At 35.3% G+C, this 21,623-nt stretch overlaps 1 protein-coding gene across 5 annotated transcripts; it reads right to left on the reverse strand.

Annotated features, from left to right (window-relative positions):
* Positions 1-8,367: 8,367 nt before the first annotated feature.
* foxp3b (forkhead box P3b) lies at positions 8,368-18,292 on the reverse strand. Of its 5 annotated transcripts, none has more exons than XM_047822835.1 (13): positions 18,215-18,292; positions 17,375-17,435; positions 15,483-15,647; positions 15,224-15,332; positions 14,867-14,999; positions 14,068-14,166; positions 13,863-13,950; positions 12,276-12,338; positions 11,904-12,042; positions 11,677-11,753; positions 11,411-11,512; positions 10,008-10,132; positions 8,368-8,786 (listed from the first exon to the last, which is right to left on the reverse strand). In XM_047822835.1, the coding sequence occupies exons 3-13, from the start codon at positions 15,630-15,632 to the stop codon at positions 8,735-8,737; spliced, it is 1,137 nt and encodes a 378-aa protein (XP_047678791.1). In that variant the 5' UTR covers positions 15,633-15,647; positions 17,375-17,435; positions 18,215-18,292; the 3' UTR covers positions 8,368-8,734. The 5 variants fall into 5 exon arrangements, with proteins under 5 accessions (XP_047678791.1, XP_047678790.1, XP_047678789.1 ...); XM_047822834.1 differs by lacking the exon at positions 18,215-18,292 and adding an exon at positions 17,621-17,677; XM_047822833.1 differs by lacking the exon at positions 18,215-18,292 and having other exon boundaries at positions 17,401-17,742.
* Between the last annotated feature and the right edge of the window lie 3,331 nt (positions 18,293-21,623).

A 21,623-nucleotide genomic window follows, 5' to 3' on the forward strand; every position in this document is an offset into this window, starting at 1 on the left:
GTATGTGTTTGTTTCAGTCAGTGTGTGTGTATCAGGATGCAGCGTGGTTACCCACCCTGGGCACAGTGGTTATCGGATATCCTTGTAACGCACATTGTGATATGACACACCGGTACATATCTGTGGGTGGAAACACACCAGATGCCCCAACAGGATATGATGCAGCATGTATATATAATTGAGGGTTTGATTCTGCTGATCTGCATTGAGAGTTGATACGATTTTTTGCCAAATTTAATGTGGGTGCATGACATATACATGTAATAATCACACTTATCATTTGACATTTGACACTTGACATGTCTTCCAGTGATGCTTTCCATTATTGTTTTGCTTGACAAGAAGCATACAACCACTATGAGAAGTGGTCTTTCTGAAATTTGTCAAGAAAACAACTTCAGCAAATGCAAACAAATAATAAATAAGATAATACCAAGTCTTGAAGTAAGTGGGGACTGTACTGCTATCTAATTCTATTACATTAGATGCTAAAAAAATATATGATTAAATTGATAGCTTATTGTAAAAGACCACGTAGTTAAAATTCCTTCTCTATCACTGAGGCATTGTCAAGCATTTCAACCATTTGAACATCTTAACCATTAAAAATACAAGCATCATTCAGACATGTTTTTATCTCTGAACTGAAAGGGAAGGCGTTTTGTGATACCCTGCAATGTGTGAATGAAACAGATGGAAACAGGGAGTGAGAGAGACCTTAAAATAGTCAACATAAAACCAGTTGGTTTAATTTGTATAGCAAAACAATAGTCAATGTTTAATTATTTAATATTTGGGTGGACGCCATGAAGCCTTCACCTCTGGCTCATGACTGCAGAATCAGTTTCCTGTTACAGAAAAGAACCACTTCCCATATCAGATGAGAAACAGGAAAAGGCAATAACACAGAGTCAACAAGACCCAACTGTAACTTCTCATTTCCCAGAACAATTCTCCAGAGGAGGGCTTATTGGTTTTCTATTAAGTCTGTTTCAGGTTTTGCTGACTTAGAAAATACGCTAGAATGTTGGGATAGTCAGGACTCAAACATGCCCTTACAGAACCTTAGATAAAATGAAATTTTGTATCCAGTGTGTGTAAGTACACCATCCAGTCTGACCCAGCATGTGATAGTCCCTTTGAGTCTGGTTCCTTTCAAAGTTTCTTTCTCATGTTGTCTCAGGGAGTTGTTCCTCATCAGTCTCCTCTGGTTTCCTCATTATGGATCTAAATCTATATCCAGATTCAATGCCTATTGTTAAAATTACAATAGAAATAAAATGTAATTGCTTCTACATAAACACCACTTGGCCAAAAGTATGACTGAAGCTTCAAGTGTCAAAAATAATTTTCATCATTTCTGCTTGTAGCAGGTTAACATTTGATTCATATTTTAAAATAAAAATCTGTTTTGTTGGCTTTATTACCTTTTTAAGAAACATATGAGCAATTTAAGTCGATTTAACAAGAGCGCCACAGATTAATGACATCCTTATGTCCTTTAAAAAGTAAGTCAAAATCCCATACTTCATAATTACCAAATGTGTCAAGGCAGCAGACCTGAACTGCTTAGATCTTCTTAGTTTAACATTCAAATTCCTTTAACATACAGTTTTAAGCAGTTTCTTAGAATCATTCACAAGTTGGCAAAGGGGATTTTTTGGGAAAAAGACTATGAGAAAATGAGAGAAGGGGTTTTGGTTCTGAACCCAAAGGAGATGCTCTTTCACTCTGCTCCTCCTGTCTGAATGGTGGGATGGGAAGGGAGGATGAGGGGGATGGGTGAATATGAGAAGTAGTGGGGTGGGGGTATGTGGAGGAGGTCGGACAAGCCTGTTCTTTTCTATGAGTCTCATCCATCTAGGCTGCATATTTCTGTCAGGTCCTGGGAGATGAGGCTAATTATCCAGCTATTCATCTTCTGCCTCTTTATCCTAATCTCCCCATCCCTTGCTCCACCTCGCTGTGTATGCATACATGTTTTTTTTTGGAGTGCATTCACTATGTGTGTGTATGGGATTTCACAGTACGTGCTTGTGCATGAATGTGTGTTTTCATGCATGTAAAATTGGTCATTCGCAGCCTGCCGGTATCATGATCTCATTTTTACTTGACTGTCTCATTTAAAGTTCCATAGACAGAAACAGCATTCTGACACATCTGAGTCCATTGGAAACCTGTGGACCAGAATTAAGCATAACATGTTTGGGTCTGTAATGGTGATGTCAAACTAATGGCCATGCAAATTCAGATCCATGCTCAGGGCCTCTGTGTGTGTGTGTGTGTGTGTGTGTGTGTGTGTGTGTGTGTGTGTGTGTGTGTGTGTGTGTGTGTGTGTGTGTGTGTGTGTGTGTGTGTGTGTGTGTGTGTGTGTGTGTGTGTGTGTGTGTGTGTGTGTGTGTTTGCACTTATAATTCAACTAACAGGGATTCTAGTTGTGATTCATCTGGGCAGTCTAGCATCACACAGAGAAGTATCAAAGACATAATAATGTTTTATAATGTAATGACTTTTTTGATTGCAGAGTTACGCATCTCACCTTGCCAGATGTCTACACCGCAGCCCGTGGTAATTAAATCTCAACACTCGTTAAGATAAAGCCTAGAGGGCCTCTTTCTCTCTCTCTTTTCCATTATCACCCATCGCTCCCCTAAAGCTATTTAACTCCTGCAATGTGACATGAAAGTTGTGGAAAGTCCTGGGCTGTCAGGAGGCATCAGAGAGCTGTCATGCCCCGCGGTGCGAGTCTCCCCACGCTGAAATGGAAACCAGAGTCCTTTTATCTCCTCTCCTTGGAAGATACACTTTCATTCTCTCAAAGCTAACATATCTGAAAACATCAAGGTGGAGAGGAGTGATGGGTGCAGCCAGGGAAGGCACTGCTTTGCAACTGTGATGCTTCATTGCCCTGGCTTTATTATGACCGTGAATCTATAGAGGATGTGTTATAGCTATTCCTGTGAGCAAATAAGCCTGTAGGTTGTGCTGAAATTAATTCCAGCACTCTATTTTGATGTCTGAATTTGGGTGTAACTTCTCTCCTTGACGGAATGAATGGATGTATGAACAAGGCCACTTCTAAAATGAATTTAATGAGGTCTGGCTGTGCCTGGAGAAATTTGTCTCTCTCTTCTGTAAGGTTGTCCCGACAAGGTCATCAGATGAAGATGGATTTATAGAACTATGTGATCATTTTATTAAGCCTCTTAAGAATCAAGGAGAAAAATCCTTGTGTTTGCACCAGCTCTAAGCCCTGCTGGCATTATATTAATCATCATCCACATCTATTAGGAGAGAACAAGAGCGCTTCTTCTCTCCTGATAGAGATTACGACATACCAATGTGCTATGTTGTGCTGGAGTTCTGAAGATGCCTGCTTCAGGCAAGATCCAGTTAATTGTATCCAAATGATTCTAATTAGGATATAATAGCAGATCACATTACAAAAAATATGACAATAGCTGAAAAAATGAGCATGATAAAATTATATAATTTGTTAAATGCTGGTTGTGGCTGGGTGTTTTGTCTGAGTGATAAATTTGTTATTTACATGATAAAGCAGAACTAAATGAAAGTTGCAAATTTAAACACATGTAGTAATTTAAAATTTAAAAAAAAATCATTGTTACCTCAGCTCTTTTGCTTATACTCTTTTACTCTTATTACTTTATATTGTTGTTCTTATGCTGCCTTGAAATAGAACAGAGGCCTTGACCTGTCACAGATACATTACAGATCAGAGAATTTTTTTTTGCATATCCCAACTTTGGTAGTTGGGGTCAGAGCACAGGGTCAGCCATGATACCTTGCCCGTAGAGCAGTGAGGAATAAGGGCTTTGCTCAAGGGCTTATTAGTGGCAACTTGGCAGTGCCGGGGCTTGAACCCAAATCAACATCCCAGAGCCTTAACCGCCCCAGCTTGAAAGCTTGTGTATGTGTTTAGAGGTTAACAATTTGGTGTGTTCTTAAAAGAATCCTTTTTTTCTTAGTGCTATAAAGTCCATGTTCATCATCGAATAAATCGTTTTGCACTACAATGAACTTTACGTGCAATGGAAAGGTTCTATGGATGTTAAAGGTTCTTTGTAGAACTATACACTCTGACAAAGAACCACATATGAACCTTTATTTTTAATTGTAATGAACGACTAACAGGAAAAGAAACATAATTTAGAGGTGGAATTTCTTTTTCAAGTTTCATTGCAATTATAATATATGTTCATACTGAGGGTGTAATTACGTCTATAAAAAGTCTAAATCTACATTAAAAAAAGTGCAGTGGCAGCAGAAGCATGTAATCTCATGGGCGACTGATGTTCTTTGCTGAGTTATCTTGTCTGGGCTTGTGTATACAGGTGGTTCCTAACGGATGGGCAGTTTAGCATTTGTCAGACAGACTGTGAGTTAAGCTTGGCCTTTAGCCCCCTAATCTCAGTAAAAACAGTGAGAGAGGGATGAATAATCATATTGTGTCAGCAATGAAACCACGTCAGTCCGGTTCTCACTGAGGTACATATAAATACTTGCTGGTTGACTAGCTAAATGCCTCCAGCATCACACACAAAGACAAGTGTGGAAAACGAAGCTCCTGGAAGGTTAGGTGTGAATAAATAGTACCCGGAAAGTTTAACAATTTATGTCTGATTTCAAACAAAAGTGACCTCAAAGACTGAATACTCAAACACACCTACATGTGAAGGATGAAAAACATGCAAATTCAGCAGGCATCATTTCACTGTGGAAAACACCTTGAGAATGTGAATTGTTGTGGTTTTCAAAGTGCACAACTCATCACTGTGGCATATCCTCTCTAGGAGTATGTTAGCATACGTAATAAGAGAGTCTGTCTCAGGCTTTGTTAATGGAGTGAGTGTGGTTTTATAGACTGGTTGCATCAGATATTTTTGTTTGATGTGTAATCTATAAGTCTTGCTCAGGTAAGATTTAGCACTTTGCTGTGGTGTGGAATTGAGGTTTCAGGATTGCCTTTTCATCTATTCTTTATCTCTGTTTAGACCTGTCAGAAATACCAGGCTCTCAGCTCAGCCAGAGAGCTCGCCTGTCTCGATGATGGCCAATAGAGATGATAAGCTGTCTTTTTCAAGACTAGAAACCATAACTGGTTTTCTGCGCATTCACACTTATAGCTCCAAAAGGGGAGAACCAGATAACAAAAAAGATAGCTTTGTAATTGAGATCTGAGAAAATAGCTTTACCTCTGCTCTTCATTTAAAAACTCATACATACACTGCTAATTAAGGATGTACAGTATACCACACACAAAAATGTTATCAGTGCATGAATTAAGGAATAAAACATTATAATTCGTTATAATGTCATTAACATTATAAGTCGTTATAATCAACAAAGTGGTGGTTTGAAGAGAAGATTTCATACAACAACACATCCTGAAGTGTCTTGTTATTCTTATACCACAGTCATTTTGCCCAAGGCTTATTATTTTTATTTTATCCAAGAGAAATAAGGGACCTCTGCTATGATGACTTTTCCTGTGGCAGAAAACTTTATATAACGTTCTACTTCCATAAATGCTAAATAAACACATTGCTTACATAAAGCTTTACCTTAAATAACATGAAATAACATGAATGATAATGTATGAGAACGGGCATGTTAATATAAACATGTGACAGATGGCACTATTGTCAGTGTAATTTTGCTCTATAAAATTATTAAACGCTTGAATTCACACTGGAAATTTCAACAGTTTCTACTGATGCACTCGTTCTCTAATGTTATGGGTGACTTATGCTTTTCTAAAGCAACAGCCATACTGTATCACATGGACTTGAACGCTGGATGTTCCAGATACAAGACAGATTAAAATGTGTTGCTATTTAACAAAGAAAAACTTATATTTGTTGAAATGGTGAAACTTTTTCTAATGAGATTATATTTAATATCATAAAGTCAGTTTCATAAAGTATCAGCTTTTAAAAGAGTTAAAAGTGAAGCCGTTCCTTTAAGTTTTGTGAAACAGGAAAGTTTTCAGGACAGAGGAATTTGATCTTTATAGTTTGTCAGTAACATAAATGATAACAGAGACTACAGTAGCTTGTCTTCCAGATGTTCCATAACTATAAAGCAGGCTATGTTGCTATTTAATAAATAATAATTGTAATTTTGGCAAATAACAGCCAACAACTTGTAAGAACATGCCCTGTCATGTTTTATTCTTTGAGAAAATCCCCACAAAATATACAGTACACAAAAAAAAACACCAACTGCACATTCTGCCCAATTCTCCAAATAACTGCTAAGATTCTAGCACTTACATGCCCATATGTAAAAGCAGTGGCATTAGGTACAATTAGTACTAATACAAAACAAAAGATCTGTCTATTTAGTAAATCAGAATTATTTCACTGCCTACAAACAAGTTTAGAAAGTACATACCCTCCTGCATTTCCACCGTTTTTCTATCCCAAGTTGTATAATGAAAATGCCAGAGCCGTATAACACAGAGGATCCGGGGGCTGAGACACCTGTTAGGAAGCCGGTGTTGATGCTACAGGAAGAGCATGTAATAAGCACCTGACAAGGTGAGAAGACTGTCACAATTTGTGAGGCTGTCCAGAAGCCAATATAATAGGCTGATTTTTCTAAAGGAAATGCCCCTGAGAATAATTGAGGTGCAGGAAAATTCAGTGCCTGCGGCTGTCTTTTATGACACAGTACATCTGTAGGCTCATCTCAAGGCCATCAGGGAAAAAAAAATTGTCCTTGTGAATTTGAAAGATACATTGCCAGATCTGTGCAAACAACATATATTACACTTGCCAAGGATAAAACGATCTGTTGACATGGAGAATTCCAGCTATAAAATACATATATGAGAAGTATTCTTGGCCTTGATTAAGTTTAGTAGTAGATGAAAATTTTATCAAGTAGGTTTGAGGTCCTCTTATGTCCTTGAGTAAATTCTTTGAGACCTGTCTTGCAAATCAAAACCGTACAGTGAAAGAAAGAAAAAAAAAAATGATTTTTCAGCCTGTGCACAGGAGTGATTGTGAGAACTGACAAGAACAAAAAGCTTAGGGGACTGAGGAGGCTGGGGAGGATATGCAGAGAGGCACACGCAGAGGAATCATGAGGGATCTGTTCGTTTCATCTACGCTGGAAGACAAAACAGGGGTGGGGATAAAGGGATTTATTTACACCCCACCGATTAACTATAGCACAAAAGTGTGTGCATGTGTGTGTGTGTGTGTGTGTGTGTGTGTGTGCATGTTGTAATATAGTTTGGAATCATTTTTAAATTTTAGCTTTAGTTCTGTTCACTGGAAATGCAAGAAAAATCGATATTTATTAAACATTGCTATAATAATTGCAATTTTACTGTAGCTCATCAGAATTTTTTTTTTATGCATTTCTGTACCTATGTACATGTTTGTGCGTGTCGACAGTATTGATGTATTGAGTTTATTTACACTTTGGTGCAGGTTGGCTCGTCTGGTATTTTTACTGGCCAACACAAGCTGCACTTGTGTGTGTGTGTGTGTGTGTGTGTGTGTGTGTGTGTGTGTGTGTGTGTGTGTGTGTGTGTGTGTGTGTGTGTGTGTGTGTGTGTGTGTGTGTGTGTGTGTGTGTGTGTGTGTGTGTGTGTGTGTGTGAGTGTGGACTTGTATTTATAGGGTGTCCCAAAAGTCTCCACACATAGGGGAAATTATAACTTTTCTTCCAAAATATTCTTAGTTTATATTACATTTTTTTTCTCATAGCCTTTAAGAATGCCTTTGACAGAAGACTGAGTACCAGGAAAAAATACAGCACAAAGATCATTTAAAGGAACACATCAAAGTGCAAATAGATGTCTTAAGCTCATCGTGAGTGGGAGTGATGACTCTGTGAGTGTTTACAAAGAAATCAGGTACAGGAAATTTCACTTATACTTAATCATTTGTTTCTCATGTGTATATTTTTTCTGATTCATGCACTGCCTTGTTCAACTGCTAAGAAAGGCAATAACATATAATTAATGTAATTAATATCCTTCATCTATCTATGACAATTAACCAAACCCCCCTTACACAATTTTCATTAGAATTAAAGCCATTACATTAAATGCAAACTTCCCTACTAATGAATATAAAGACTGCTTTTTGTCTGCCCCATATTTCTATATCCATCAGAAATATGTCTGTGTCTGTATAAGAAGTGCTCCAAGGGGAAGCAGTTACCACGCCCAAGCTCACCGAGCTCATTATTAGCTCCCTCTTCTGGCCAGATTCTGCAATAACACCAACAGACTCCAGATCATTGTTAGAAAAAGCTTTTTAATGTCAGTATTAAAACATAATGCAAAAATGACAAATAAATATTGACAAAACTAACAAAATTAGAAAAGTTACTTGAAATGACATATTATTTAAATATTAATGAATAAGGCGTTTGAACCTTTAAATGTTATTCATTTGGCAGATGAAGTTTGCTTCTTTGCAGAAATAAATGCTTAAATGCATAAAATGTGTCAGTAGAAAAATATTACAAATTTTGCAACAAAATGCACAGAACCTGTTTTAAAGATATATTTTATTTACTGTCATTTTACAATAGGAAATGCTAGATATGGTCAAAAATTTCACTTGACGACTGTAGATGGTCAGTTTGTCATATTAAAACAAATTAGAATTGACAAGAATTAAAAAAATAAGCTATCACCGTCCAACACCATTGTGGGTAACAGCTTTTCACTGTATGCCATCAGGAAACCTTAGGACACTTTGGGAGGATGAGAGAAATGAGTCATCCATTTCAAAGAATCCCTAAAAAATGTAATCACATTGATATTAGCCAGTGTCAGCACCAGAAGTTCTAAATCAAGACCTTGCCCCAGTAGCTTTTTTTTTTTAAACATACAACATCAGTGCACTTCCACAGCGCCAAGGAGTCTGTGAGTCAAATGCTGTTCTTGAGATTCTGTACATAGTTATGCTGAATCTGAGTCTACAAACAACTCAGATATACTGTATACACTGTATGTTATGTACGAAACAGAATCATGAATACTGATTATTTCTCAGTCATGGTGTCACATTGTGTTTTTATCATTAGAAAAAGGATCTTAAGAAATGTAAATCAGCTCCCAAAGGTCACCTAGACAAATTGACTCATTAATTTGTCCATCGTGATCCGTTCAATGACGGCATGTTTGCTCGCGTGACATAGAGTCCTGGACAGAAGATGATGAGGGATTGTGAGATGGGAATGCGTTGTGTGGGATATAGGTTGGAAAAGGGCCTTGCTTTTACCAAGCATTTGTAGGCTACATCTAATAAGTTAAGGAAGCCCACTTCATAGTTCTTTAAATCTACACTCTTAACTCCTCCATCTCTAAATATTCAGACATTGATTATTTATGATCAATTTGTGATCTTTTAGAAGAAACAGCCGCTCATTTATTTTTTGAATATAACATAAAATTCAAAGCTGATTTAAGCTTTTTCATTTTCAGTCCTACAGAAATGAATCACTCCACTGTTCTCGTGTCACAACACTCCCAAATGTTTTTATGCTTTTTAAGAGCTTTTAGATCAATGTAATTAAACTTATTTGATTAAAAGATATATTGTGCTTTTCTTGTAATTGTGCATTCTCTTGTATTATTGTAACACATTCAATGTATGCATGTGTTATTAAAAAAGAGGGATTGTGAGAATAAAGAGGAATAAAGAGCTAAGCCAGTAAGAAGCAGAAATCAAGCAAATGAATATGAAGTGAGGTTAAATTTGTATGATATCTTGTCACTTTCCTTTTCAAGTACACTGTTAAACTTTAACAGAATTTAACAGAGCTATTAAAAATGTAGCATGCTAAACTATTATTCCTTGTGGTTACTAAATAAAACATAAGATTTATGCTTTAAGTTGAACAATTGAATAACAAATTGACAAACTGAAAAAAGAAATCAACACATTAATAAAATCAACACATTGATGAAATCAACACATTAAGCAAGTGTTATATTTGAATTGTAATGAACACACCTGTTAAACCTTTGTCCCTTTCTCTTCTGAAACTCTGTCTCATCCACAGTCCACACAGCACCTTTACCTCCATCCACCCGCACAAAACATTTATGAAGGCTGAGGTTGTGACGGACTGCGTTCTGCTTACAAATAACAAAAAGAGTTTCTGCATTCAGAAAATACTTCCTTGCATTTTCTTCATCACTTTCCCTACACAATGTCCACAAGGAGCCTAGAGTCTATCTCAGGTGGCTTGGATCACAACCCTGGTTGGGGTACCAACCCATTACAATCACACACACACACACACACACACACACACACACACACACACACACACACACACACACACACACACACACACACACACACACACACACAGTGGCAGTGGAAATCAAACTGCCAAGGAAAACCAAGGCAAACGTGATCAATTCTAAGCCACTTTGGCCTGTATTTTAGAAAAAGATTTCTCTATATAAGTGCTGCCATCTAGTGGATATCCTCCAGGCAACAAGAACATCGATCTATGAATGCTAATATTCCCTTTATTAGAAACACCTGCTCATTCATATGTTTATCCAACTAGCCAATCATGTGGGGACCATAAATAAATTCATAAAATCATGCAGATGCAAGGAAAGGCGTCTCCGTGCCTTTGACTGGGGTATGTTGTTGGTGCCAGACAGGCTGGTTTTGAGTTTTTAAAAATCTGAAGTCAGAGGATAGTGGCCAGGCTGGGTCAAGCTAACAGGAATGTTTTTAAAAATGTCACCTGCCCTGGTGAATTTCTATTTCATCTTGAATTCAAGCTTAGTGACAGTGGTGTAGAGGAGCTGCGTGCCAGACACATGGTGCGTGGCAGTGCAAGGGTGGGGGGTGGCCCTGTTGTGAGGGGGCACAATGTAATGAAGAAAAAAATAAAAAAACTTCTTTACCTGTTCATTTGTGTGGTCTTCCTAATAAAGTACCTGACGAATGTATCATAAAGGTGTACTTTAATTTACCGCCATGATGAACCTCATATAGTTGACACCATCAGAGGTAAAAGCATCACTCCTGCTTTTTAACCTCTACCACACCTATAGATGCCCACAGTTGTATTAAAAGGTTAAACCCCAAAACCATGACATCAGGCATTTCCATCTTCTACCGTTCTCTAAAATTAAATATATAATTTGACTATATTTTACATGGGGTTTCAATGAGGATTTTTGAATTCTAGGACCACATCTGCCACTGTTGGGACCTTTAGCAAGGCCCTTATCCCACAATCGCTCAGATGAATAAACAAGGTAAGTCTAAATCACACTGGATAAGGGCATCGACCACATGCCGTAACATAACGTAAATGTCAAGCCAAATATTAACCTATGCCGAGGAGTGTTGGCTGAGCTGATGAGATTTCGATTATGATTCAATACCTTCCATGTGGGAGTATTGTGACGGAAGTAAAAGAATCTTTGAATGAACCAGCTGTAGATCTCATTCAGTGCTCTTTGCTTATCTGATGCCTCCAGTATTGACTATGAAAAAACAGGAAATACAACTTAATAGAAATATTGTTAAAAAAAAAAAAAAAAAACCTAGCCTAAAATAAGTATATGTGTTTATATGTTGTAAGTATGCATGTACACACATAATAAAATAGTATAATTGAATATTTCATTGTAATAACGTGGGTACTTACACATCTAATGAGAAAAGCATAAGTATATGGAGGTCTGATATTGATATACTTGTAGCATTCCATACTGTTGACAAAATCTAGAATGTAGAGGTAAAATTGTTTGGTTTTGGATTCTAGTAACATTTTGTTGAAACAAAGAATGCAAAAATGGTGTAGCATGTTATCACATGTATGTGTATTATTGAATCTGACAGCCCTGGGAAAATCAGTGTGTGAATAGGCTTTACCTGTCAGTAGGTGGGAGGTGGCTGTGGGCCAGTATTCATGGCGCCCTGCGGCATCGATGGCCCACTCTACACTTCCATCTGGCTCCTCAGACGGGGGTGCAGGCTGTGCCAGCGGCCTCCACCAGCCTAGAGCTGCTCTCTGACAGAGCGGCACACAACACACACCCGCGCACTTCATAAAGCAAGAGTGCAACTGTGCAACAACAACTATTTGAATGATACAATTAATGAAAACAAAGGAAATAGATTCATTATTCCTAGTGAACCGTTATGGTAAATTATTCGGGATACATGATTAATTTTCATATTTTAGGATACTTAGAAAATTTGTAAATAGTTTTCAACGATTGGGTGATAAAGTGATTTACTTACTGGGTGTTCAGACCGTCTTAGATGGAGCTGCATGGCCTGGAGCGTCTGTCGTTCCTTAACAAGCTTAAACACAACAGTTTCAGTAAATCTGTTTTAATATTGCACTGCATCAGAATCAATATCATGTACAGTTTGCAAAAAACAGAAAATACATTATAATTTTATTAAAGAAATTATTTATTAAATAAGCTTAGGATAGCTTGACAAAATGTTCTCTACATAATCTTCCTCATGACCAGTGAGTGAGAATTTCAGAATATCAGAACGACAGGTAAGGGCAGTGTATATCACTAAAAGCAGCATTCAGAGCTGCATAAAAGATGCAAATGTTTATTCCATCACCATATAAAATACAACTATAAAATATGACAAAATGTAAAAATATTAGTTTGTTACATTACGTTTTTGCCTGAAATTTGGTCTGACATTTTTTTCATTTATTAAGTGGAACTGGTGCAAATGACATCCTGAATTCTGTTTATAATGATTTGTCTGTTATGTGAGATGCTGCATTGTGTACATGTGTTTTTCTGCTAGTCCTGGCCATCTAGTGAATCAGGCTGAACTGTCAGTTAAATGTTTAATTATCTATCTATATCTATAACTATCTAAAATTAATTTAATATGTATTCTTGAAAGGTAACAGACATTTTCAACAAATGAACAAATATTTTCTAAAGGCATTTAGATAAGTATAGACTAGTAGCATTTGGAGTTGATTGTTTACATTATTTGGAAGATGCCCTAATCTGGAGCAACTATTTTATACAGCTGAGCAATTAAAGGCTAAGGACCTTGCTCAGGGGCCCAGCAGTAGCTTTTGGGACCTGGGATTCAAACTCACAACCATCCAATCAGTAGTCCAACACCTTAACCACTAGGCTACCACAGCCCAGTGTTTATGACATTAATGTTCTGTTATTATTTCTGTCATCCATTTTAGGTTTTTCATGCAATGCAGCATCTTTGTCATTTAACTGTGTCATTGTTTTGTGGATTTTTTACAACATATGTTATTTTCACAGTTATATTTTTTGAAGGTTAACAATAAAGCAAAACAATTTTTTTTTTGATTTTATGATGAAATTGTAGAAGATGCATTTCTTAAAAGTTATTTAGTATCTGATTACATGGGCCTCTTAAACACAATCTAATTATATCCATTAACTAAATAAGCAGTTTAAAGTTGCCTCAATTTTAAGTACATCCGTTCAATATATATCTCTTTTCTTTTCCAGTCAAATAGACTGAAAGCAGTTTTGGCTGAAGAAGGCATGATTAGTTGAGCCAATTTCACTTTCTAAGTCAACATGACACAACAGTCTCTAACAGAATGGATCAGTAAAAAGTAAAGAGCTGTTGTCAATTTTCACAGTAAATAAGATATCAGCTTGAGCTCAAAATGTAGACAGGTTGTCTGTTAGAATAAGACTTTATAAATGCTTGTACAAGTTTGTTAGTGGTCATGTATGTGATAGCCCTGCTGTTCTTAAGTGAAGTGTTAATAAGCTTTCCAGCGAAATACACATTGCCTAAAAAATAACCTGAACATCTTATTGGTTTGCATGCTACTATATATTCATCTACCTGACTCTCCATCTGGCGCACCCTTTCTTCTTGCACCCTCCACTGTGCGATTGTTTTTTCTCCCCAGCTGTGTCTGTTGTTCAGGTGTCTAAACAATTTGAGCAATATGATTACATTTACAAAAATTAAAACAGTCAAAAGAGGATTTGCTGACATGCAATTGACATATTTGGTTTGAATGGTTCAAAAACTGTTGAAGACTCACTTCATGAAAACAGGATACTCTCTGAAGGCTTCATCACAATCAGGCCAGCGACAACGGCCATTGACAAACAGAGAGTTTATCACGTTTGCCTGGATAATACTATGATGAGGAAGTCAAAATTAATGCAATGCCCCCTGTGCAGCTGAAATATTTCTGTTGTATTGCAGTAGACTATCTGTCTGTCTGTCTGTCTGTCTGTCTGTCTGTCTGTCTGTCTGTCTATCTATCTATCTATCTATCTATCTATCTATCTATCTATCTATCTATCTATCTATCTATCTATCTATCTATTGATAAACTGTAGTCATTGCATAGTACAGCTACCAGAAGTGAAAATAGTAGAAAAATGTGCAAAGGAACAAGTGCAGATAAATATGTTATATGTAATATGTACAACAACAAATGAAGTTACCACAGGTGTTATGTGCATAAGTATGGTATGTGCAAAAGAGGAATATCTTCCAGTTGTCCAATATGTCTTTAAAAAATATAATTATATATGTCTGATCAAATGTGTGCATTATGTGCATTGTATTTAGAAGAGTAACCAAGAAATGTACAGTGTATGTACATTAAATATACATAAACTGATGTAAACTAGGGTAAGCTATGAATTCACAGTTACTGTATATACAATTATAATTAGTAGGAAAGATGTAACAGAATGTTTGATGAATGATTACAGATAGTGAAGTATTTGTATTAAATGGGAGGGAAGTCAGCTCCAGAGGTGTCAAAATTTGTTTAAAGCTCAGTTCATGCAAGTTTGGGATTTCAAATGAAACAAGTTCTGTCTTACCTGTTCATATGTGTGCTGGGGTTTTTGTATTGATCAGTCTGTGATTGAATAGACATGGACTCATACCCCTTTCTGCTTCTTTTATCTGCTGACTCACACTTTTTAGGTGAGATCTGAGAAATACTGTTGCATTCTGGTGAAGGAATATGATCGGGAAATCGATGATGAGTAATTTATGTTTTTCCAAACCCATGTTTACATAATAAAGGTAAAGATTAATGTTATAAGAAACTATATATTGTTGGTCATGACAAGAATTTGGACATGACATGAAAAATAAATAATAATAATTTGTTGATGTACAGAGCATGCTCAGATGGCTTGTTTAGGTAAATTACTAGATGCTGCTGTACAGACCCAGAGGTAGCAGAGAGGTGGAGCAGAGCACAGAGGGTCTGTTCTGAGTTGGTTGAGGACTCTGGTGATCTAGCCGAAGAAAGTGAGTTTGTGCTGTTTTATCAGCATTCTGCACACACACACACACATACACACACACACATCATGTTGTTAATTTTTCATTAATGGATAGATATCTGTCAATGATAGTCCAAATGCAAATATATTTAAACTCATCTATTCTTTTGCATGAACTGACTTTCATTCTGTAAATGGTTACCTGATTGAATGGGATTTCTTCCGAATGATGTGAGGCATCACATTTATTTGGCACGTAAATCTTATACTTCTGCTCTTCGTTCTGAGTTAGAGTCACATCTACGTCCCTTACACCTCTACTCCTGTCACTCTGATCGTTAAGCTGTGCCATTTATACTGTAAAACTCTGAAACAGAAAAAAATAATTGCTCATTTCGTCTTAAAGAACTAAATCATTTTGAAGACATCTAGGTACTTGTGATTATTTCTTTGTTTTACCAGGAAGAAAAACAAAACCATTATAATTCAGTTAGCTACCTATTAAACACTCAGAAATCCTCAAAAGAATAGAAAAGAGGTCGAAATTTAAATACACTTCTCTTGGCCCAGCCACAACAGCACAGGGTTTTTTCCCTTCATTAACATCATGAGGGTGAGAAGAAAAAAACATGAAAGTAGAATAATAAACGTAGAGAAAAAGCACAGCTTCATTTGAGTGGGAAGTTGCTATAATAGAACTATCACACAAAAACTTGATACTACAAAGTGATAGGGTTTAGGTGGATTTATGTTTTTTAATTCAGAGGTTAAAACAAACAAACAAAAAAAAGCAGACATGATTCTATTTCAAAAGCACATCAGTATATTAATTTTTCTTGAAAACCATGAACGGCACACAAACAAGCTAAGATAAATAACCATTTACATATAAATACATGTACGCTAACTTTGCATGCTGCAAAAACATGCATGAGATAAGCAGGCCAGGAAGAGGAAATAGGATATGGGTAAATAGAAAGAGAAAGTTTGCAATCTTTGCGGTTTCTGATGTTATTCTTGTGTACGAAAAAACATTTGAGCTGCAATCACAGGTCTAAATATAAAGTAAATGCAGTTGCACAGTGTGGCAATGAATATGTCTTATGTCTTTAAAACAATAACTACATATGAAATAATATAATGGAACTACAGTTAGCAAGCACAATCAAACTAGGCGTAATGCCAAAACCTTTACCTTTATACATCTACAATGTACAGTAATACTTCAGTCTATAGCTATTCTATTAGTCTATATTACTATAATAGCGAATTAGAATTGTCCTGTGATTGCAAAAATTGCTACACACCTTATTTGACATTACTTCACAGACATGGAAAATTACTCACTGCCAAACTCAATGCTTCTTTTTAATTTACACTGTGGAACGTTTCGTTATTACAAACCACTTTCCCACAAAGCTGTTCACTAGTCCATTAAACTAGTAAAAAATCTATCCTGGAATTAGTTTCTACTAACCACTCATTCTACCACATATTGTATATAGGAACAACAGAACTAGTATCTGAGCAAAAGTCTTTTTGGGTGTTCTTCATTTTCTTACATTTTCATACGATATGGAAAAATGTAAACTGTAATATAATACAAATCCGTAATCTGACTTTAACCACCAACACACACAAAGTCCTACACATGCAGTCATACAACTTTCAATATTCACACAAACTGTGAACTTTGTACAGAAAGTTTAAATCTGACTTTGTCGATTTGCAACTGTTAATTCAGTATATTAAATCATCTTCAATGATAAAGAAATAAATATACCCTTATATATTATAATTCCTTTGCTTGGGAATAAATATATTATATAGATATAGTTTATTAAATAAGCTTATTCTTTATTCCTTACTTAAAGGGGTCACGGTTCTTACGTTATAATGGTTGATTAATGTATAAACACACAAATGGTATATGTTATTACGATTGAAATAAACAACTAAAAACATTTAAAAAAATACAATCACTTTAACCGTCACATGTAAAAACCATATTTCATAGCTGAGGATGTGTATTCAAATTATGTAGTACATTTGGTACACGTATTTTCTAAATGTTTCTAAATGGAAGGCAAATACCTGCTGAAGTACAGATGTCTTTATACCTTTTTTTCACCGCCCGTTCTCTTCCTGTCGTTTGCTTGTTGAACAGAACAAATTAAAATGAGATAAAATCTTATTTTTATACATCCAAACTGTTAAAGCTCCACAATGAAGGCCCAGAGGCAATGACACACTTTGAATGTGATTCTTTTTTGTCAAAGTTAAACAACAAATAAATGCACTTCAAAGGACTACAGTGCTCCATGTCAAACTCTTGTGTACCTGTTTGCAAACCTAGGTGTTCAGAAGATATGTGCGCTCTTTGTGTGGTTAAGAAACACGTAAATGGAAAAATACACCCCAACCTCAGTTATCTAAACTCAATATTCATATTCGAAAAATAGATCCTTTCTGCCTAGTTAGACTCAAACAAGATAATCAATATAAATAACAAAAATAACGTTGCAGCATTTATTAATTCTCTCATATTTTCATTTTTAAGAATCGTTTCTACAATTCACTAAATGCTGCAATCATTATTATCGTTGTAAAGCAATTCTCTATACAACGGACCAATCTCTTCAGTGAAAGTAGCAATAGAAATAATCTAACCAGTGCATGTGATAGAATTTAGTGATTTAAATATATATATATCATCAAATTCTATCACATGCATCGGTTAGATTATTTCTATTGCCACTTTCACTGAAGAGATTGGTCCGTCGTAAAGGGAATTGCAATAAATACTTTAAAAATTAGGCAATTAAGACATTCTATTCCACTTTCTTTTCTCATTAAAGATCTAAATGTGTAATTTTAAATCTGTAAACAAATTTGCTTTACTCAGCAGTGGAAAGATCGCTTTCTGTGACTCACCTGAAGCTGTCTCCTTCTCAGAAAATTATGCAGCACGATCTCTGTGTCCATCTGTATTTATAGTCAGATGGACTACTTGACTTTCTTGAAAGCAGAAAAATTAGTCATTGTTATAAATATGTTATGTCTCAAAATGTCAAATTCAGGAAATTAAAATGCATTGCATAATGATGTACAATATAATGAACTGTCTGAATGTAAATTAAATAGTCTGTAAAAAAATGTCCAGATCGACAATGAAATTAAAAATGTAGTTAGACAGTGAAAGCAATAGTCACTTGCAATCCACTGTCCACTATAATTTATAAACGTGTCAGTTTAATTTGTTTATATCATATTATTTTTAAGGAGACATATCAGAACATTTATTAACCATTTATATGTGATTTAATGACCACAGAACTATTAATGACAAGTGTACCTTATTTTTTTATTTACATAACCTCAGATGCTACAAAAATAAATGACATGTATTCACAATTCAACTAAATATGAATATTAACATGAAAAATTAAGCAAAAGAAAAATAACTGTTAGACTTATTTATTAGAAATAATTATGATTTAAAAAAACGCATTAACATAAAAATGCTTTTGTTTTAGTTGATGTCACAGAGATTAAAAAAAAAGGGACTACTGTAACAATTACGGTTTTAGAACAGCTTCTTGGTGGAGGGAAATAATTTTTGTTGTTGTTTTTGTTGTTGATGATGATGATGATAACAATTACTGTACATTGACATTTGGCAGATGCCCTTATCCAGAGCAACATGCAAAAGTGCTTTTGAGTCTTGAGTAATACATTAAGACTGGTTCACTAAGTTACCTTTATCTTATATATGTATATATATATATATACACACACACACACACACACACACACACACACATATATATATACATACTGAAATTTTTACTGGTATTTTATACATACACACAACAAACAAGTTCAAGTATTTTAGGAAGTCGTAGGTCTTCATCCGTCATTTGAAGATGACTGCCATTCGGAGAAGTTAATTTCACCACCTCAGTGCTGGAATAGAAAAGAGTCTTGCTGTAATAATGATGATGATGATGATGATGATGATGATGATGATGATGATGATGATGATGATGATGATGATGATGATGATCATCATCATCATCATCATCATCATCATCATCATCATCATCATCATCATCATCATCATTGTGGCAAGAATATAAATAGTTAAAGAATCATGGATCAAATGATTTTTAACATTTGATTCCAAACACCAGGTGTGCAAAAAAATGTTCTATCATGCCTAGATAGATCATTTATAATAAGTATTCATACCCTCATTTGAAATAGACTTATTTGCCAGTTCTTCCATTTGATTGTCAGTACTGTATGTATAATATTGCTAGCTGAAAATATTTTTATTGTAACATAACTGTTGTTATCAAAATTCTCAGCAAATTCTTGCTTTTGAAGTAAACTCTATGTGAGGTCATTTCAACTACATTTTAGTTCACATGCATGACCGTGGAATAAACTCTAGCACAAAGTTAAATGAACTCTTTTCTGGGGTGTTGATTTTTCAGCTCTTTCCAGGAGTTAAAACTAAACTTAACCGAGTTAAAATTCTACTAAAATATAGAGTTAAATTTAACTCCTACCTAGAGTTTATTTAAATAATAACCATTTCACAGTTTTAACAAATCTTAAATATTAAAATAGTTTCAGGTGAAAAACAAAAGAAAACACAAATACATTTCCAGCATTTAGTAGACAACCTCATCCAGAGTGACTTACAATTATACAACTGCCCCAGGAGAGGTACCTTGTTGGACCTGGGATTCAAACTCACTACCTTCTGATTAATAGTCCAACACCTTTTTCTGAAAATTTTATAAGGTAAAATGTCACTTTTATCCTCCTCACAACAAAGTCCAAGATAATGCAGCTGGGTACAGGAAAGGCCAAACAAAACCAGGGGAATTTAAATCAGGCTCCTCAACACCCAGTGCATGAACACCAAAATATCACACTGCTTTAGAGTACCCTTAAACCCTGTCTGAATTCTGTAGAAAATAAACTCCAAGTTTATGTCTAACTCCAGAATATTCAACTCCAGAAAATTGCTGTGTGCATATTTTTGGATGGTTGTGTAAGTATTGCTTCTAGGATTGCCCTGGATTTGGATCCATCCAGCCTACATTGAACTGAGACAAGTTTCCCTATCTCTGATGAAGAAAGGTATTCCCTCAACAGAAAGCTACAGTACCTCCACCATGCTTCAATGCAGACATCTACCCAAACTCCACACATCCTGCAACCACTATCTTTCTATATATATAGTATTTTGTATAGGGTTCTTAGTTTCTTCTCTGACTAATGCCCTACTTACCTACATGTGTCACAGTTGTACTATATTCTTCTTTTTATTTAATGGCAGTTTAATAGTACTCCATGACATGAGCAAAGTTTGGGATATTTATTTAAATTAACACTTAAACTAGCTCTTATTTTCCCTGTTTGTGTTATATATTGAAAGAAAATGCTATAATTCCTCCTAACATAGTTTTAGGATGATGGTATCTGTGATCTAGTAAACCAGTTTTAATGTATTCATTGATGACTTCAAAGCAGTTTTGTACATCGCTCTGAAAAAGGGCATCTGCCAAAAAGCCATAAAAGTAAGTGTAAATTTTATAACCAAACTTTGATGAATATTTTAATACTTTTTCTTGGACTTCGGTCTTGATGATCCTTATTCTATTTGGTTTGGCTGTTAGGTTTGTTCTCTAAGAAACTTCAGGACCTTCCAGGAACAAAATCATTTTGCAAATCTTTTTTTTTTTAATAAAAAAATCATTTTCTGTCAATATTATAGGGCATTTTGTATTAATTCATAAAATATAATCTCATTTCAGTTTCAGGGATTAAGGCTACACATTTATTCTACCAATTTTTATCCTTCACATGTTATCCACTGATTTCTCTAATTATGTTTATCATTTGACTCATAAGCATTTCTGACTTATTTTCCCTTGTATGTGCAAAGTTCATATGCGATTCAGATGATATAATGTGCAGCTGAAACTTAATGACTCATATAAGCTTTTCAGTTATAGTATGATGTGCTTATGCCACTGCATTGCAATACGGTTATTAGAAAAGAGTGTACATTTTCTTTTGCGTGAGTGTGTGAATCAGGACATAAGTCAAAAAATCAAGAATTTTGATTATGTGACCATATTACACCACACACATTTCTTTTATATTATTAAGATTATATTTCTTATTAACACCACAGCTGTTATTACCAGCAGTGTCACAGTCATCAATTGTATTCAAGATACAATTTTTTTTACATAAGGGAAATTTCCTTTAGTTATGTTTTTGTTGAACACAATAAACGTTTGCAATTTAAATTCACGTGCAG

Source organism: Tachysurus fulvidraco, chromosome 14 (assembly GCF_022655615.1).
Source record: "Tachysurus fulvidraco isolate hzauxx_2018 chromosome 14, HZAU_PFXX_2.0, whole genome shotgun sequence".
NCBI classification, from domain to species: Eukaryota; Metazoa; Chordata; class Actinopteri; order Siluriformes; family Bagridae; genus Tachysurus; species Tachysurus fulvidraco.

What these genes read in the sequence shown, in the direction of transcription:
- foxp3b (XM_047822835.1), bottom strand. Translation starts at nt 15,632, where the DNA reads ATGGCACAGCTTAACGATCAGAGTGACAGGAGTAGAGGTGTAAGGGAC. An exon ending in CCCAGCACACATATGAACAG is followed by an intron (nt 14,167 to 14,866) that starts GTAAGACAGAAC and finishes TCCTCATCATAG; the next exon opens with TATTATCCAGGCAAACGTGA. An exon ending in AAGGGACAAAGGTTTAACAG is followed by an intron (nt 8,787 to 10,007) that starts GTGTGTTCATTA and finishes TACATTTTTTAG; the next exon opens with GGATTCTTTGAAATGGATGA.